Consider the following 17,306-nt stretch of genomic DNA (forward strand, 5'->3'; position numbering starts at 1 on the left):
GAGTTATCATCAGATGTCGATTGCTCTGCCTCAGCCCAGAGGGCCCACACCTGGATTTCATCAAACCTCTGCAGTAGGACTCAAAACCCTGACCCCTGCACAGCTTCCCCTTCCACATTTTTCACACTTAGTTCAGTTTTTGAAAGATCAGGGGAATTCACACAAATTACCAACAGATACCCAGGATCCAGTCCAGCAGTTTCCTGTGGAAAATGCAAATGATGGGGGGGGAGAAAAGACAATCACACCAGATTTTCATGTAAATAATTTAATTATATTTCAATGCTTAAAACACAGAAACACTTGAATTAAATTACATCATAATGCTTCTGCTAAATTATACATATGCTTCCAAGAGTTGTGAGGAGGCGCTATGGAACTAAAAGAATACTCCAGTACAAGCCCAGCAAATACCCGTAATATTCTTTTAGCCTTATTATCTGTACTTCTTTAATCTAAGGGCAGTCATCACAGGACACAAAGCCTACCATCACAGGGAGAATGGCTGGAGAGGATTCCTCTGCAGGTGTGTTTGTTGTACGGGATTTACCTCGGTACTGACGTGGAACAAGGTGCAGTCCTTGCACCTGAGCTGGCACATGCACTGCTGGGCAGCTCCCTGGGCAGCACACGGAGCTGGGGAGGAGCACTAAGGGGGCTGTGGGATTGAGGAAACAGCTCAGCTTACAATTGCCTTTTATTGAGTTTAAAACAACCAGTTAAGTTCTGATCCTTAAGATTTCTGGGGGCAGTGCTGCGGTTTAGGATGGCCATGCACTCCCAGTGCCCCCTGCATCCCTGTCCTGCTGCAGAACACGGGAACGTGGCAGGCAGCCCCTGCCAGCTCCTGAGGGGAGAAATCCGATGTCTCTGTGGCTGTCCACTCCCAGTGAGCACTTGGAGATGGTAAGTGTGTGTGGGTGGAGGGATGTTTGTTTCTCAGCTGGTCGTGACCTCTGGCAAGACCCACAGACAGAGCCCAAATTCTAAGGGTTAATCTGGATTAAACTGAGTATTTGTACCCAGGCACCTTCCTTCCAACAGCATGCCTGAAGGCAAACAGCAGCAGCCCAGGAGTGCCTCCTGGCTGTGAAGGATGGGCTGTTTTCCACACTCCCACTCCTAATGTATTCCCAGAACTCCCTAGCTTTACAGAGACAGTGGGATAGTGAAAAGTTGAAGCAATTTATCCCTGCAAAGCTGCCACAAGGGCAGCTGTGTCAGTGAAGGAGGGAGGGCTGGTAAGGAACTGTGCCCTGCAGGGGTCAGTGGCACATGCCCAGGAAAGAGCCTGCATTTGATGAATATGGAAAAAAACAATCACAGTGGGGAAGGGGAAAAAATTATTTTGGAAAACAAAAACTAACTGGCAGGTCCAGACTTGCAGCAAAGCACATGATACCTGAATTGCCATTCTGAAACATCCCCTTGTATAAAGCTTTGGATCTGCATTCAAATTTTGGCTTGCCCAGATTCCCTTCTGACTGTGGATGGATTATGATCAGGAGGGCTCAGGGCAGGGCTGGGCACTGCTGCTGGGCACTGCTGTGCTCTGCAGCCCTTGGGGCTGGTGCCCAGCAGCAGAGCACAGACCCCACACTGCACTGCCACGTGCCAAGGTAGCCACAGCCCCCTTTGCACTCTCTTCCTCCTGCAGCCCTGAAGGATGTCAGGCAGAGACGCTTCAGGGCTACAGGGAACCTCCTGGCTTACCTGTCTAGTCCCACCTACCTGTTCCTAGCAGGTGACACAAGCAGAGGCTAACACAGAGCTCTGTGTTCCCTTCAGCAGGAAGAGAAGGCTCTGACTGCAGGTCCTGGCAGGTAAGGAAGTACAAACCAGCTGTTAGTCACCTCTGGGGGCAGACATGGGGCTGTTGTAATGTTTGAGCCAACACATGTTTTTCTTTCTTTAAAAAGAAAACATTTCAAAGCTTAATCTTTTTTTCTGGATAACACTCTGCCCTGTAGAAACTTCCCTGAGCCAAAGCAGGAGGAGATATGTGGTACTGGAACCCCAACTCAGCTCCTCTTCGTGGCCCAAGCACTGTTATTCCTAGTTCAGCAGCACAGAGTCATTCAGCCAGACCTGACAGCCCCTGCCTCTGGCTGTGTGAATTCCACTCTCAGTACAATAGCCCCGATTTGGGATACTCAGCCACTTCCTCAGTTAAGATGTAATCAGCCACATGTTCTGTTTCACTTTTTAAAGCTAGTGAATTCCCCATGCTTCAACATCACCCTGGTGCTCGTTTACCAGCAGCCCACACACCACAGTGGGGATAAACCCCTGGTGTGTGTTTTCCCTGGTGTGCCCCAGTTACCACTCAGCTCTCCTTGCTCAAAGGGGCTTTGCCACCAGTCACCCCCACCCCGCTCCCAGGACCTGCCAGAGCTGTGGCCACTGCACAGAGAGGCTCATTCATCGCTTTCCATGGGGCCTGGTGCCACAGACCCAATGGGGAAGGTGTCTGAAATGTGCACCTCTGCTCCTTCCCTGACCTAGAGAGCCCACAGGGTAATCTCCACCAGGCAGGCGCTGTTCCGAGGCACAGAGCTTGGCAGGTGCAATCAGCCAGCGCCAGCCCAAAAACGAGCTCGGGACCTTTCCGTGGGAACAGACGCACCAGAAAATCACCACTGCCCTCACAAAGGGTTTGCTTCCCAGAGGGCTGGCAGTGCCCTGCCCACTCCTAACACAAACCACCGGGGTGCCCAGGGGGCTCAGTGGATCAGCCGTGCAGTCACTGCTCTGCTGGCTCGTCCTGCCGTGGCGTGGGCGCGGCGGGTGCAGGTCAGGCGTTGATGGCGTTGGCCACGTCGGTGAACACGAGGCGGCTGGGTCTCTGCAGGGCCCCCGGGCCTGCCAGCAGCACCTGCAGGGGGGCAGGGACAGCTGAGAGCCAGCACGGCTGCCCTGGCTCGGGCACTGCATCCGTCCCTGCGGGGGGGGCCTGGCTAACAAGGCATTAGCGAGGCTGTGATGTGAAAATACAACAGGCTGGGGAGTAACATGGCACATCCACGCCAGCTGAAAATCCCCACATCATTGGATTACTGGGTCTCCCTATTTATATATACAAGGCAGCATGAAAGGACTTGAGACATCAAGAAGGCCTGGAAACATGCCACTGCCTGAACTCGGGCTGTTGTTTTAGACTCTCACTCTCTTACTATGTTAAGCCTTTAAACTCTTTTTGTTTCCAAGCAGAGGTATCTGCACTAGCAAGCTCGGGAGGGATCTGAGGTGTCCTGCTGGCCAGTCCCTGTATAGGAAGGATCTGCTTTTACTGTAATAAGGTTACCTCTGGCCTTATAATTTCCCCCCTCTAGTACATGCAGGGAAGTCCTCTGTGTGGACTGATAAAGGGATCTGATGTTTTCCCAGTATGTGCTGCTCTAAGGACAAAATCTTTTGCTTTTATACAACACATTTCTTGCTTTCCCAAACCAACATATTCCATAGGTTAACTATCTTTTATGTTCCAATACATGTCCCCTTTGTGCTCTTTAGCAGGCTGGTAAATATTTTATAATTATAGTTGTATTTAGTATCTCCCTTTTCCCTTTCTGTCCAAGGTTGCTACAAGCTTGCTACAGATTATTGGAGGGTGTAAAGACTTGAGAATTGGGAGAATTCCTGCACCTGGACAGGAAAAGCAATGGAAGACACGGGCAACACAGAGCAACTGGTGAGGAATTGAAGGAAGGAGGGGCTGTGTCACTGGCTGAGATGTACCTGTTCCAACCATCCCTGCTGGCTCTTCCAGAAAGGCTTTTTGTGTGGTGGAGATGACAAAGGAAGCAGAAGACACTGTGAAGCTGTCATCAAATGACGGTGAGAAGCCCTTCTTTCCTATTTCTCCTACCTCCTGCTACACTGGGAAGGAGATAGTCTCTTGTCAAAGACCCACCTGGACCATTAGCCAAAAACTACAGGCCAAGGTTCTTAGGGCTTCTAGCACAGTTAACTCTTATGATTACAGGCTTTCCCTCAGCAAGGCCCTGTTCCACACCTGAATCCTTAGGCCCAGTGGGAATAGCTTGGAAGGGGGTGGAAATTACTTGCTCTTTAGGGCAAGGGCAAAAGAGCCTGAGTGCTTTGTGGGTACTGAAGCCCTGTCTCCCAGAAAACTACACTCAACCTACTGCTCCCTTGTGGTGCCCTGGGAGGTAAACTGTATAAACTCACCCTTAATTACTCAAGTTGCCCTTTCTCTTGCCTACTTGAGTAGAACTAACACTTTGTCCTAGTTGCCTGACTCCTCAGTCCATCCTAAGCACTCCAAAATGCCCAAGTAAGTCTCCAGGGCTGGCAGAGGTGGGGAAGTCCTCCTGAGGTCTTACAGGGGTTTCTTAGTTTACAAGCCCCCTCTGAGTGTGTAAGGAAAGCAGTGCAGGTACCAGTGGGTGTAGGAAGAGATCCACTGGTCATTCCTACCTTGCTCTGCGATGCCTGGGAAGATGCTGCATCTCGCCCATGTTCCAACAGCTCCTGCTCCAGTTCATCCTGCTCCTCCGTGGGATCAAAGTTGTACATGGGCATCAGCTGGTGCCGTAGCTTCTCCAACCTGCCCGTGGGAGGGGAGGGAGAAGGGTTGGTTGAGAAGAACAGATGCTCAGCTGCCTTCCCCACCCCACTGCTGAGGCTGTCTGCAGGCTGCTTCTGCTGCACAGGGATTCTGCTCCTGTGGCTCCTGCTGCATAAGGGCTGTACCCTGTCCTGCAGGATGAGGATAAGAACCTACTACACTCAGCTGGCAGGATGGAAGATACCCAGAGTGCAGTTACAGGGATTAATTGCCATCACTAATCTATGTTGACAGGCATTACACACAGAGGAATCAGACAGGGATTTCAGTTCCCACTGAAATCCCACTTAAAAGATCGGGCACAAAAGAGCCAGTGGAACATACTGGCTGGGCATCTTGTGACTTCTCCCCCTGTCCCTGTGCCCACAACAGCCTGTCCTGCCATGTCACACTGTCTGCCAGCAGCAGGCCACTTCTTGCTCCAGTGACCTAACACTACTTTAACTCCAGAGCTAAAGTACATAAAAATAAATAGAAAATAATAAACAAATGAATAGAGAACAGGAAAGAGAGAGATTCTCACAGGAGGCTGATGCCTGCAGACAGACTGTTCCTGCTCTTGTATCATTGCTCCAAGAGACAGAGCTATGAAGTGTCACGCCAAGGAGTCTCCCTAAGTACTGGGCAGCTCAGAGATGGATGATGGATGGGTGGGCATGGTCCTGGGAAAGCACTGAGCCCTGCCTTGGGCTGTAGCCGAGTTTTGGGGGGTGGCAGAAGGAAACACACAAGCACTTACTGGCAGTGTCACCACAAATATCTATTTTGGCAAGTGTGAGGATGACACATTCTTTCCCTGCTTCTAGATGGCTTTGCCAGCACAACCATTATCTCCAGCAGTGCTACTTTCACAGGCCAAGCATCAGCTGCTCCTGTGGCAATATCCAGGCCTGGGCTGCAGGGTAGGCTTGGAAATTTTACAGTGGGCAGCAGTTCTTCTTGAAAGTCTGGGGCCAGGCCAGGCCTGCCCCAAGGGATCAGGTAGGGAGGTACCACAGCTAATGGATCTTCACTGGTCCTGCTGCCAGAGACAGAAGAAACAAGTCATGTGTCTCCCTGCACGCTGCTCTCCTCTCTATTTTCAGCAAGGAGCTTAGCAAGGAAATCAGGATACTAAGTCTTGGGCTAGAGAGCTGCATCTCTGCACTGTGCTGCTGCCAGCTGCTGTCACTGTCTGGGCTGTTGGAAAACAGGGATCTGGGAACAGCAGAAACCTGAGATTCACACCTTTCATGACAGAGTTCCCAGCTCCCTTATATACCCATAACTCTTCCCTCTGTTTTGGTGCATCTCAGAGATGAAGAGCCTGCAGGATCCCCAACCTCCTCCTGCTCAACCTTATTTTCTTTCCAAAGCTGTGGAGGAGTCTTTGAAGCTTTGGTGTCAGAGGATGGGCCAGTGCCAGGAGTGCAGTGTCCCTGCCTGTCCCACACAGCTGATTCCTGCAGCCCGGTTCTCAGACAGCCCTCGCTTATGCCCTCCCCATCTCCCTGTGTCCTTCCCAGCTCACTGTGGATTCTGAAGCACTGAGTTCCCTTCAGCCAACAACAGGCATTACTTACCTCTTCCTCTTCCTGACATACAGAACCTGAAGGAGAAAGAGAACCATCATTACAACAGTCCTGGCAGGACAGGGAGCAGCTGAGAAGAGACATTTTGGGCACAGAGCACACAGAAAGGAGGTGTAGAAGGTTGGTGTCACTGTGCACCAAAGCAGGGGGAAGGGAGAAGTGACAAATGAAAATAAAATTCCATATGCATCAGTGTGAGCTTGGCAGCACATCGTGTCTGGCACTGAGTGCTCGAGTGGCCTGTTACTGGGTGTGTTAGTAGGAGTAAGAGTGTTAGGTGTATTATTAGGTGTAGCTCAGCACATTGCTGTGGCTGCAGGACGTATGCTGCAGTTTAAGAGTGGATGGAAAAGCTTCCCTTTGTGGTGGTTTTCATCTGTAGAAGTGCTGCTACCCCCTCCCCAGGAGCAAGGGAAGAAGCAAAGAGGGCATGCTCAGGGACTTGCCTCGGTCAGCCGGAACGAGCGGCTGCGCTGGGAAGGAAGGGAGGCTTTGGGCCTCCCCAGCCTTGTGCTGAGCACTACGGACGCTGGGTGCTGCTCGTGGGAGCTTATCACCATTTCCAGGTTTTCTTAGGGGCTTTTGGAAAAACTCCTCCCGGGGCCTGCAATGAAATTTTGCAGTGGGCTCCTCTGCTGGTTGTGTTAGTGAAGCCCTTCCTCGTACGAGGAACGGGAGCTTGCTGCTACCTCCTGTTCTCTGCTGGCAGGGAAACGAGCCGGTTACATATCAGAAGAACAACTACAGCATTTGCACTGCCTGTGTTGGGCCCAGAACTGTGGTTTCTGAAAGCCGCTGCCCACAGCGTTAATGGCAAGGTTAGTGACACAGCAAACCCTCAAGGACGGATACCCAGCCAGCACAGCCTTGGACGTGCGGTCCAGAGTGAGTCTCACTAGGATGGATTCAACCACTTTGATTCAAAAACAATTACCCCCTGTCCACAGGGGAGATCAACACGGTTTCAACAGTCTGCTGTAAAAGTTAATTTGGATGAACTTTCTTGCAGGTCCCCAGTGTTGACAAGGTTTAAATCAATGCAGCTGTTCCAGGTAACAAGTCAGAACAGAATCTGCTTTGTGTTCTTTTAATGGAACTTCCTACTGCTATGAAAAACAAATACTACATAAGGTTTCTTCTAGGCCTGCTGGGCATCCCGTTTGGAGACCTCAGGGAGACCTGCAGAAATACTGGAGCACTGGATAAAGGCTTTAAAAGAAAGGGATCTCAGGAACTATCAATTCCCAGCAGTTCTGGGTGAGTCTTTAGTAGAATACAAGTAAATTATTCAACCCAAATCAGTCCTAGAACCCCTTGCCACCCTCTACCCTCAAGAGACAGAGGATTATTTAGCTGGGCTCTCTTACCATGGCTACAGCCAACCCAATCACAGTGATGATCCCAAAGGACAGCAGCATCGTGCTCATGCCGGCTCCAGTGCTGGCCACATCTGGGATTTTGGTGCTGTTGAAGGTGGAAGTCTCAGGGCTTATGGTGGCTGTTTCTGGTACAGTCACATCCAGAGCTGTCCCTGGGTCTGGCCTGGCCGTGGTGGGGGTGCTGTGATACGAGTCGTGCACAGAGGGGGAGCTGTAACTCATCCTGCCTGCTCCTGGTAGCTCCTCTCACCGGGCTGGTGTCCTCACCCATCAGCTACACAAGTGCAGAGCTGCCCTTTGTATGCAGGACCCTCACGAGAGACCTGTCCTGGAGCATCACTGATGGGTTTCCTTCCCAGGAACCACACTGGATTGTGCCTAGGAGAGAATGAGAACAGATCAACAGTGCAGAGCTCCTGGAGACGGGCACAGCCTTCTCCACAGTTCCCCAGTTCACCAGGACAGTTTCTGAATGTCCACTCAAAATAAGGAAAAGATTTTTCAGGGGTACTGAGAGCCCCTAAAGCCACGCCTGATTCACCTGAAGTCAGCAATAACTCTCCCCTCCCTGCTTCAGCTCTGCCTCCTTGCAGGCACTTGGCAGATCCCTGTGGGGACAACCTCAGAACCCCTGTCTTTGGTCTGCCCCAGGCTGAACCAGGAGGTCTCCATCACCCCCGGAGATACAGCATTTTCCTGCTGCTTCTCTTGGAAAAGTTTGTGAAGTTACACACATCCCCTTATCAGTGGGAATATATCCAACAAAATGACACTCAGCTGTGAGGCATCCATATCTCAGGATGCTTTTTATTGAATCCAGAGTAGGAGCTCCTTGTTGTGCTAGTCACTGGTGACATCCCATGTGCTCTGGAAAGGGTGGGTTGCACCATTCTCCCATGTGCTACTACACTTGAGTATTTCTCAAATCCCCCAGGAGAGAACCCACTCAAGCTTAGTCATGCACTGGTAATTATCAATATTAATTTTAAAGTTAGTCCAATTTTGGAGTTGTGAAATTTGATAGATCTATTCATGCTGAGAACATGAAAGGCTCTCATTGCTTCATGCCTCTATTGTGCAAATGATCAGGAGTTACAAAATGCTGTGGGATGAGCCTGTGGGAAGTATTTGCACACTTTGTTTATAAAACCACTGTATATAACTTTATGCTTCATGGAATTGCATCCATGAAAATGCAGCTACCTCTGGAGCAGAGCTGACCCCAGAAGTACTGTAGCAGCTCCCTGGTAACTTCTCTGCAGTTTAGCAGACATTACATGTCTGGGCTGGAATGCAGCTGGGACAGAGGGGTTAATGAGCTCTGAACAGAAAAAGCTGTGCCTGCAAAGAGAAATGAGCCTTTGTTCTGCTCCACTCTGTTCTATTCCAGGCAAGGTTACTGTGCAGTTCCCGTACCGTGATGCCTCACTGCTGCCCACAGCTGCATTTCCCAGCGTGATTAACATCTGCCACTAATACTGCAGCAGAGAAATCACACCAGGGAAGCGGCACCAGGCTGCCCTGTGGTCAGTCAGCAGCTGGAGCAGCCACCTTGACTCGTCCTGCATCTCCCTGAGCAGGTAAATGTCTCACCACACGTGCAGGGTTTGTCTCACAGGTCCCTGAGAACAACTTTGTCAAGCAAAGGGGGATTCTGAAGTGCCTGGGAGACTGTGGTAGCCATCAGACTCACAGGAGTTTCTAGAGAAATGGGAGCAACAGCAGTTCTGGTCTGGTCCCTCCTAAGATTGGGCTGAGTCACGAGTTTATTGCAGACCAGACCAGACCAGACCAGACCAGGAACACCTGCCTTAAACCACCTGGACACCCCCAGCCAGCACTGAGCACAGCAGAGCTCAGCTGTGGGCACAAAGGGGGCAAGTTTGAAATCAGTGTCACAACAGCAGCAGCAGCAGCACCTACAGCCCAGCAGGGAAAGGAAAGGAATAATTGAACAGATCTATCAGCTGCTCAGACAGAGTCTATCAATTTGTGCTATTCAGGGAAAGTCTCCACGATGATAATACCTATTTTTAAAAAAGCTGCTACTGAGGAAATAAAAAATGGAAAAAGTGAAAGGAGTGGAGCAGGCCCAAGGGCTTTGCAGAGCATGGCTCTAGATCATAAACAGCTCCTGAACTTTAGGAACAAAATGAGTTAGGCCTTCAGCTCAATGAGGTGCTGGCTTTGGAAAACCAAAAAAGTTAGGGTTGGTTAAAATGGGTCAGCTGAAAATCTGGTCTAGTGAGAACAGGGGCTCTCGTTCACGCTCTCAGGGTCCTGTTCATGCTGAAGGATTCCCAAGCCCACAGACCAAGCTCTAGAAGCAGTTCTGTGTGGAAGTTTTCTGACCTGGCTTAGACAACCAGTTCCAGGTCCAGATGGAGTATTTCTCCTCCCAAGCCCCCTTGTGGTCCAGGTTTCAGAGGGCCAGAGAGGGAGGCTGAGTGCAAGGATGGCCCAGAGCCCATGGCTCACAGAGCAGAGCTGGGGGTGGATGATCTTTCCCACCACCTTCCTTTCCCTGTTGTCACTGGAGTGCTGGAGTTTGATTTGCAGGCTGGGCACGCTCCAAGTCTCTGAGGGCTTTAGGCCAGGGACAGATACTACCTATCACCGACAGGATTCACCACAGTCCATGCACAAATAGAAGAGCAACCCGATCCTCAGCTGCTGTGGGCTGGCACTGATCCATTGCCTGCACCAGCAGAGCTCCTCACATAGCCAGGACTGCTCTGTGTTGAGCTCTCTGTTGGGTCTGGGAATAAGGAGAAGACATTTGTTTCTCTCCTAAGACAGCATTGCCAAACTGATCTCTGGTAGGTGCTGTGGTGGCCAGCACCTTGAGATGCAGAACATTGTTGAGTCTTTGTTTTAGTCTCTCTGTGCTGCCCTGTCATTTCGGGTGTGACAGGAAGAGAGGTTTATGTCACAGGGATGAAGATGGGTCACGGTGTCGCTGGGCGAAGAAGGCAAAGAGTAACTAGCATTTTTCCTGCATGACTTCACCCCGATGAAGTGGCTCTAGTGATTCTGCAATGCAAGCGGCGTTGGGTTGCTGTTGGCAACGGGACGTGGCTTCCCCGTGCGTGAACTTTTGGCTTCCCCTCCCTCTGCCCCAGGGCTGACCAGGTGCAGGGCAGGGGGGAGCCCCGACCCGTGTTCCCGCTGTCCCGGGGCTGCTCCGCTGTCGCCCCCCGGCTGTGGGACAGGGGCCACGCTCCCATCCCACCCGGTCCCCGGCGCGGGGACCCCCCAGCAATGTCAGCGCTCTCTGACCCCGCACTGACACAGGAGCAGCAGCGCCGTCCTGTCCCTGTCCCTGTGCGGGTGCACGGTGCCACCGCGGGTGCTCCATCCCTGCGGGCAATCGCTCCTTCCCCATCCCGGGAAGGAGTTCCCAGGCGGATAACGGGTCCCACGGCCCTTCCCGCTGCCCGCGCGGTGCCGCCGCTCCGCCGGGGCTCAGGCGGGGCCGAGAGGCCGCGGCGGTCCCGCTGCGCCCGCGGGACGGGAGGGGACGGCGCGGCCGGACAGCCCCGCGGCCCGGCCCGGCCCAGCCCGCCCCTCCCAGCCCGCGGAGGAGCCCCCGCGCCGGGGCGGCAGCGCCCGCGGGGCCGGCACTTACTGCGCGCTCCCCGCCGAGCCGTCCGGTGCCCGCGGCGCGCGGGCGGAGCGGCCGCGGGGGCGCGCCCGGGGCCGGGCCGGGCCGCGCCGCTCGGCCTCGCGCGCGCCGCCGCCGGCCCCACCCCGCCGCGCGCCGCCCCAGCCCATTGGCCGGCAGCCGCGGGGCTCGGCTTGCGGTTGGCCGGCCCGGCTGTCACTCAGGCGCGCGGCGGGCGGGGCGCTCGCGGGAGCGCCGGGGCCCCGCAACGGATCCCGCACGGCCCTGCCCCGGTACGGGATTGGGCTCCTGCCTGCCCACCGCCCTGCCCCGGCACGGGGTTGGGCTCCCGGCTGCCCACCGCCCTGCCCGCGGCCCGGCCGAGTCCTCGGAGGGAGCCGGCTGCGCCCCCGGCCCCGCCGGTGACGGTGGCCGCGAGGTGAGGCGCCGCTGTGCGCGCGCTCGCCTCAGAGCAGCCGCCGCCGCCCCTCAGGCCCAGGGACCCTCGCCCGGCCTGGGCTGGGGCCTTGCGTGTGCAGGGGGGGCCGGGAGGAGCAGCCGTGTGCCGGTCCCGGGCGGCTCTGTGGAGTACAAGTGCTGTGAGCAGCGGCTGAGGGAGGGGGGATGTTCAGCCTGGAGAAGAGGAGGCTCAGGGATGACCTTATCGCTCTCTACAAATCCCTGACAGGAGGGTGTAGCCAGGTAGGGGTCGGGCTCTTCTCCCAGGTAACCAGCAATGGGATAAGACGGGATGGTCTTAAAATGCGCCAGGGGAGGTTTAGGTTGGTCATTAAGAAGAAGTTCTTCACAGAGAGAGGGATTGGATGTTGGAATGGGCTGTACGGGGAGGTAGTGGAGACTCCCTCTCTGGAGACATTCCAAACCCTCCTGGATGCCTTCCTGGGTCACCTGCTCCAGGTGACCCTGCCTTGACAGTGGGGTTGGACTCGATATTCTCCAGAGCTCCCTTCCAACCCTAACATTTCTGCGAATCTGTGATTAATAATGCTAGTAATGCCAGCATTGTTCCAGGTGTAGTCAGTTAAGGTCTGCTCTGCCTCCCTAACAACACTAATGGTCGTTAATGTTTTATTCCTTTAGTGCTCCCCTTGTGGCAGTATCCCCTAAACGGGGCCTTGGAGTGGGAAGCTGCCTGGGTAGGCACTGTATCTGAGGGGCTGCTTATGCATAACATAAAGGCAAATTTTCATAGGGACTGTTTGCCTCTCTACTGAGAGTAATGCAGAGGGTAGGAAAGGGATTTCTGAGCTCTTACAGCACCCACCCCTCTGCCAGGAGGTAGCATGTAAGCCAGTCTGGAGATCTTTGCTTCAGGGTTTTCCTTCTGGGCTCTGATTTTACAGAGGAGGGCAGTGGAGGCCTAGCTGTCCCATGGCTTTGCTGTGCAGCAGGAGCAGGGCTGTGGTGCCAGCGTGTGCCAGGCTGGAGCAGAGCTGGCATCCCCAGCTGTCCCTGCAGCAGCACTCCTGTGGGGCAGGGAGCTGCTCAGGAGAGGGATTTAGCTGTGTGGTGCATTTCTGAACTGGAGCAGACAAGGTTGTGGCCTCTCTGAGACAGTGTTGAAAAGCAGCCATCAACAGAGGAATGAAAACGGGCTCTCAGGGAAACCCACAGTTGCTCCAGGGGCTGTGAGTCAGAAGGGAGGGGGGCCCTCATTTCAGATGGATCACAGCAGGAAAATGTGGTGGTTGTTCTGTTTGTTTCCCACTGCTCCAAGTGTGATATGCAGCAGCCCCTTTGTAAAGTTTCATTTCCTTTGTTTCCTGCAGTCATCTTGTTTGGTTTTATTCCCTCTCTGTCTGACTCTGCCTCTGCCTCTCCTTTAAGAGACCGACTTCCCTCTGGCAGGGTTTGCCCTTTCTGGCCTTTGCATCTTCCAAGTGTTTCTCTTCCCTCTGTTACGTTGTGAGGTTTTTTCCTTTCTCTGCCCTTAGCAGCTCAGCTCTGGCCCTGTGACCCCTTGTTTGCCCTGTGGGGATGGTGACAGTGTGGAAGACCCTTCACCCACTGAGTCCAGGTCTCCTGTGAGCATCCCTGCTAACCGAGGATGTGGGGTTTATGAGCAGAGAGAGGTGTAAAAGAAAGAATCCGGGAGAGACTGAAGGTCTTCCTGCAGGGAGCCAGGGTGATCTGTGGGGTGGAGAGCCAAGGGCTGGAGCTGAAGGTTGGTGTGTCAGTGGCTTTCTGGGAGCAAGAACAGGCAGGAGGGCTGTGGCTCTGTAGGCAGCTCGTTCTGCCCTGCCATAGGCACGGACTGGCCTCTGACCTGTGGAGAAGTGGATTGCAGTGACACAGCTGGTTGGCTGTCACCTGAGTCTTTTTTTTGGTGTAATCTTAGGGTGTGAGTAGTTGGTTTTTATACCTGTGGGCAGGGGTTAGGGCAAGCAGTCTGTGTTCTGTCAGAGGGGAACCTGTGATTGGGTGGATTCAGGCAGTTCTCTTGCCTTGTTTTCTAGACCAGAAGAGCTGCAGAACAGTGCCATTTTCACGCTGCCCCGAGGAGAACCCACTGACTGTGGTCAGCTGGTGCTCAGCCACAGCGGCTGGGGTTGGCACCAGGTGTCCTGTGAGCCTCAGCATTGACTGGATCAGCAGATGGCAACGAGGAACACATGTGGAAACCAGAAACTGCACAACAATGAGATGCCTCAGCCATCCACTGCTCAGGAGGTTGTTGAGCCTCTCACCTCAGCACGTACCAGGGCGATTGAGTCCAGGTGAAGGTGGTGTCCTCAGTCCAAACCAGTTGTCTCTGAGGCAGAGCTGCAGTGCTGGACCTGGGCTCCTGACTGCCACTGATATGGTCAACTACTGGCAGAAGGTGTTTGAGACAAATGGGATCCCTGAAGCACGAGAATCCAGCCAATACATTGTGTCATTTGTCCTGGGAGCAAAAACAGTTAAGTAATAGGAAAAGAATAAGGTCTGTGCTTGCCTCTCACTTTGTCATTTTGATTGAATCCCTTACCTTCCTTTTTATCTCACTTGTAGGGAATAGAACAACTTATCTTTCATTAAATGGCAGAGAGAGTGAACCATAGTTTATTAATGCCACTACAACACTTGGGGCCTCTTAAATGCTGTTTTTTGCAGGGACTGAAGTATAACCTGTGACATACACACTTACCCCGATTTGCCTGATGAAGTGATTCTTAATTTTAGTTATTCTTGTGAGCCCCAAGAAGTAGCAGAACAGTGGTATGGGTTTGTTTCTGAACATGCTGATAGGTTCTGCTCATCACCCGGGCTTTCCAGCAGTGTGATTGTCAGTGCCCTGGATCTCCCTGGAGGATGCCCTTGGCAGGGTGGCAGAGGACACCCCAGTGGCACAAGTGGGCAGGTTTTAAAGTGACTTTGTCTTCAGTTTCAGAGCCTGAATTCCAAAAGCCTCCACACTCCGCTTACAGCAACGCAGCAGGAGCAAATCCAGCAGCTGAGCAACAAGCGACTGGAGAGGTAAGAGCACCCTCTTATAGTTGTTCCTTTAGAGGGTTTTCCTTCAGCCTGAAATCAGCCAGAAGAATGGTAGCAGACAGCAGCAGCTCAGATGTCAAGTACCAGTGCTGTGTTGGTCTCGTGGTGATTAAAGTGGTGGGCAAAACTTGTCCACCTGATCCCCAGGGCCCTTCCTGCACAGGCTGCTGCCCAGCTGGTCAGCCCCCAGCCTGTACTGCTGCATGGGGTTATTCCTTCCCAGTTTGTAGGGCTTCATATGACTCTGCTGCATTTCTTGAGGTTCCTGTCAGCCCATTTCTGCAGAGGTCCCTCTGGAAAGTAGCACACCCATCTGGTCTGTTAACCACTCCTCCCAGTTTTCTGTCACCTGCAGACATGCCCAGGATGCTCTCTGTCCCTGCATTCAGGTCACTAACGAAGGTGTTCTGCAGTATTGTCCCCCCTGTTGACCCCAGGGTACTCCACTAGTGATCAGCCTTCAGCTGAGCCTTGCTCTGCTGAACTCAGCCCTCTGGGCCTCACAGTTCAGTCTGTTTTCAGTCCACCTCGTTTATCTGGTATGTACGTCATGTATGACCAGCTGGTGTATGAGAGAGTTATGGGCTACAAGAATCAAAGCCCTTGGGAAAGTCAGGATACACAGTATTTACTGATTGCCCTCCTCATGCACCAAGCTGGTCACTGTGCCCTGGGTGGCTACCAGGTCAGTCAGGAATGATCTCCCCGACTAAATCCATGCTGACTACTCCCAGTCCCCTTGCTGTACTTGCTGTGTTTGGAAGCAGTCTCTGGGACTGCTTTGTTCCATCGCTTTCCCCAGTATCTGTGTAAGGCTGACTGGCCTGTAGTTCCCTGGGTCCAGTGTCTGATAACAAACTCAGCTGTGGGAATGCAGCTCCCCCAGAGTGCACATTGCTCACGCAGCTGGGCCTGGGGATGTGGAGCTGCTCCCCCTCAGAAGGGGGGTGTGGTGGGCAGTGAGGTAAGCGTGGCATGGCATGAGATCTCCTCTGGCTCACGGAGCGTGGTCCCAAGGCATTTACACTTGCTCTTGCCTGCCACAGGATGCCAGTGCAGTATGTGCTTGGTGAGTGGGACTTCCAGGACCTGACCCTGAAGATGAGACCCCCAGTGTTCATTCCACGGCCTGAAACAGAGGTATGGATGTGGGGGCGGGTTGGGTGTGTGAGTTATGGACACAGCACAATGGGAGCACTGCTGTGTCCTGAGGTTGTAGTGATGAGGTCAGGTCATTCCACTTTGTTTAGAACAAGGAAGGGATTCTAATCTTGTGATCTGGAACTGATGCTGGTGACCTTTGCCTCGTGGCTTAGAGCAAGAGATGTTGCAAACTGATGTTTCACTTAATTACACTGAGATCCATCACCATTGATGGAAGGACTTGGCTTGGCTTTCTTTAGTTCTGCTACAGAAGTTCAAAATCTATACTGATATCCCAGTGGTTTAGTACATTGATACAAGGATAAGAATAGAAACATTGTCCAGAGGCTGCCTGCAAAACCCTGCAGTAGTTAGGAAGCTGCTACTGGAAAACAGTAATGGATTCCAGAGAGCTTGTTTGTCCATGGGCAGGCCGAGACAGCGCAGGCTGGTAGGAAATGGCACCTACCACCTGTCTGATAATTCCATGGTGGCTTCTGGACAAACAGGAAAATCAAAGGTAAGTTCTCACCTGGGCTGGAATTAAACATGACTGTCAGTCATAAGAATGTAAAGGACAGCCATCCATGACCAAGTGAAAACTCCCATTTTCTCCAGTGCTGCTACAGAAAAGCCCAAGAACTACATGGTGAGACTTTCCCTGACAGTAGTGTAGCTCTCAGCACGTGGACCATCCTCGCAAGGAAGCTCTTTACTAGCCCTCAGGAGGGTTTAAGGTTTGTGAGGGGTTTTTTTTCCTGTGTTTTGGATTGGTTTGTTTTCTTCTGGAGCTTGGGTTAACTTCTGGAGATGACATAGCTTGTCCTTTTATGAGTCCTAGAAACTTGGTTTCAGTCTAGTAGTCATTTCTTTAGTTGTTTGCCTGCTGCTTGGTGACTGTTTTAGTGTTCAAAAATCAAACAAAAGTTAACAGGCAAAGACAACCTGTGCTTCTGTTGTGCCCTTTGAGGAAGAGGTTGCTACTGAAATCCATGAGAGGGTTCCAGGCCGTTTGGTGGCAGTCAGCACAATGACCACTTAGACATTCTCTCATCTCAGCCTGTAGAAGAATATTCAGGACCAGAGCCTTGATTTGGTGTGGGGCATCAGCAGCATCTCATGGAGAGCCTGCTGGGCCCTAAGTCATAGTGAAGGCACTTTTGTCCAGAGAACTTGGGAGCTCTCTGCTCTGTCTGGGTTGATCACTCTGTGGTGCTTAAGTTTGGAGACAGAGCTCTCTGGAGCTCTGGAATAGTTTTGCCAGTTGGAGCCAGTGATGGTTGGCTTTGCTATTGTCAACAGCACTTCTGCTCTGGTTGATTGAAGAGAGTGTTTCCAACCTCTAACTCCCAAGAGTTCTTGGATCATTAAAACCAGAGAGAACTCCTATTCTGCATGGCGAAGTATCTGCTGGCAAGGCTTCCTCTGGGGCTGTGCTCTGGTGCTCCCCATGCAGTGCCAGGCCCCAAACAAAGGCCTATTGTGTAGAGTGGCTGTTGACGGCTGAGAACGTTGTTGATTGA

General features: G+C 52.7%; 2 protein-coding genes across 4 annotated transcripts in view; one reads left to right on the forward strand and one right to left on the reverse strand.

Moving 5' to 3' along the window:
• Positions 1 to 252: 252 nt before the first annotated feature.
• CUNH3orf18 (chromosome unknown C3orf18 homolog) lies at positions 253 to 11,263 on the reverse strand. The gene is made up of 5 exons (XM_050312776.1): positions 11,170 to 11,263; positions 7,530 to 7,919; positions 6,154 to 6,179; positions 4,441 to 4,570; positions 253 to 2,875 (listed from the first exon to the last, which is right to left on the reverse strand). The coding sequence occupies exons 2-5, from the start codon at positions 7,761 to 7,763 to the stop codon at positions 2,795 to 2,797; spliced, it is 471 nt and encodes a 156-aa protein (XP_050168733.1). The 5' UTR covers positions 7,764 to 7,919; positions 11,170 to 11,263; the 3' UTR covers positions 253 to 2,794.
• A 188-nt stretch (positions 11,264 to 11,451) lies between these two features.
• The window catches only part of HEMK1 (HemK methyltransferase family member 1), a 33,395-nt gene continuing 27,540 nt past the window's right edge, over positions 11,452 to 17,306 (forward strand). Inside the window, exons 1-4 of one of the 3 annotated variants that reach the window (XM_050312978.1) lie at positions 11,452 to 11,584; positions 13,623 to 14,065; positions 14,531 to 14,622; positions 15,687 to 15,780. In XM_050312978.1, the coding sequence (XP_050168935.1) occupies positions 13,805 to 14,065; positions 14,531 to 14,622; positions 15,687 to 15,780 (447 nt within the window). In that variant the 5' untranslated portion in view covers positions 11,452 to 11,584; positions 13,623 to 13,804. Of the gene's footprint in view, positions 11,585 to 11,612; positions 11,848 to 13,622; positions 14,066 to 14,530; positions 14,623 to 15,686; positions 15,781 to 17,306 lie in introns of those variants that run through there. The other 2 variants (XM_050312979.1, XM_050312977.1) reach the window with 2 other exon arrangements.

The sequence above is a fragment of the Myiozetetes cayanensis genome, unplaced genomic scaffold (genome assembly GCF_022539395.1).
Source record: "Myiozetetes cayanensis isolate MyiCay16 unplaced genomic scaffold, myiCay2020 scf18, whole genome shotgun sequence".
NCBI classification, from domain to species: domain Eukaryota; kingdom Metazoa; phylum Chordata; class Aves; order Passeriformes; family Tyrannidae; genus Myiozetetes; species Myiozetetes cayanensis.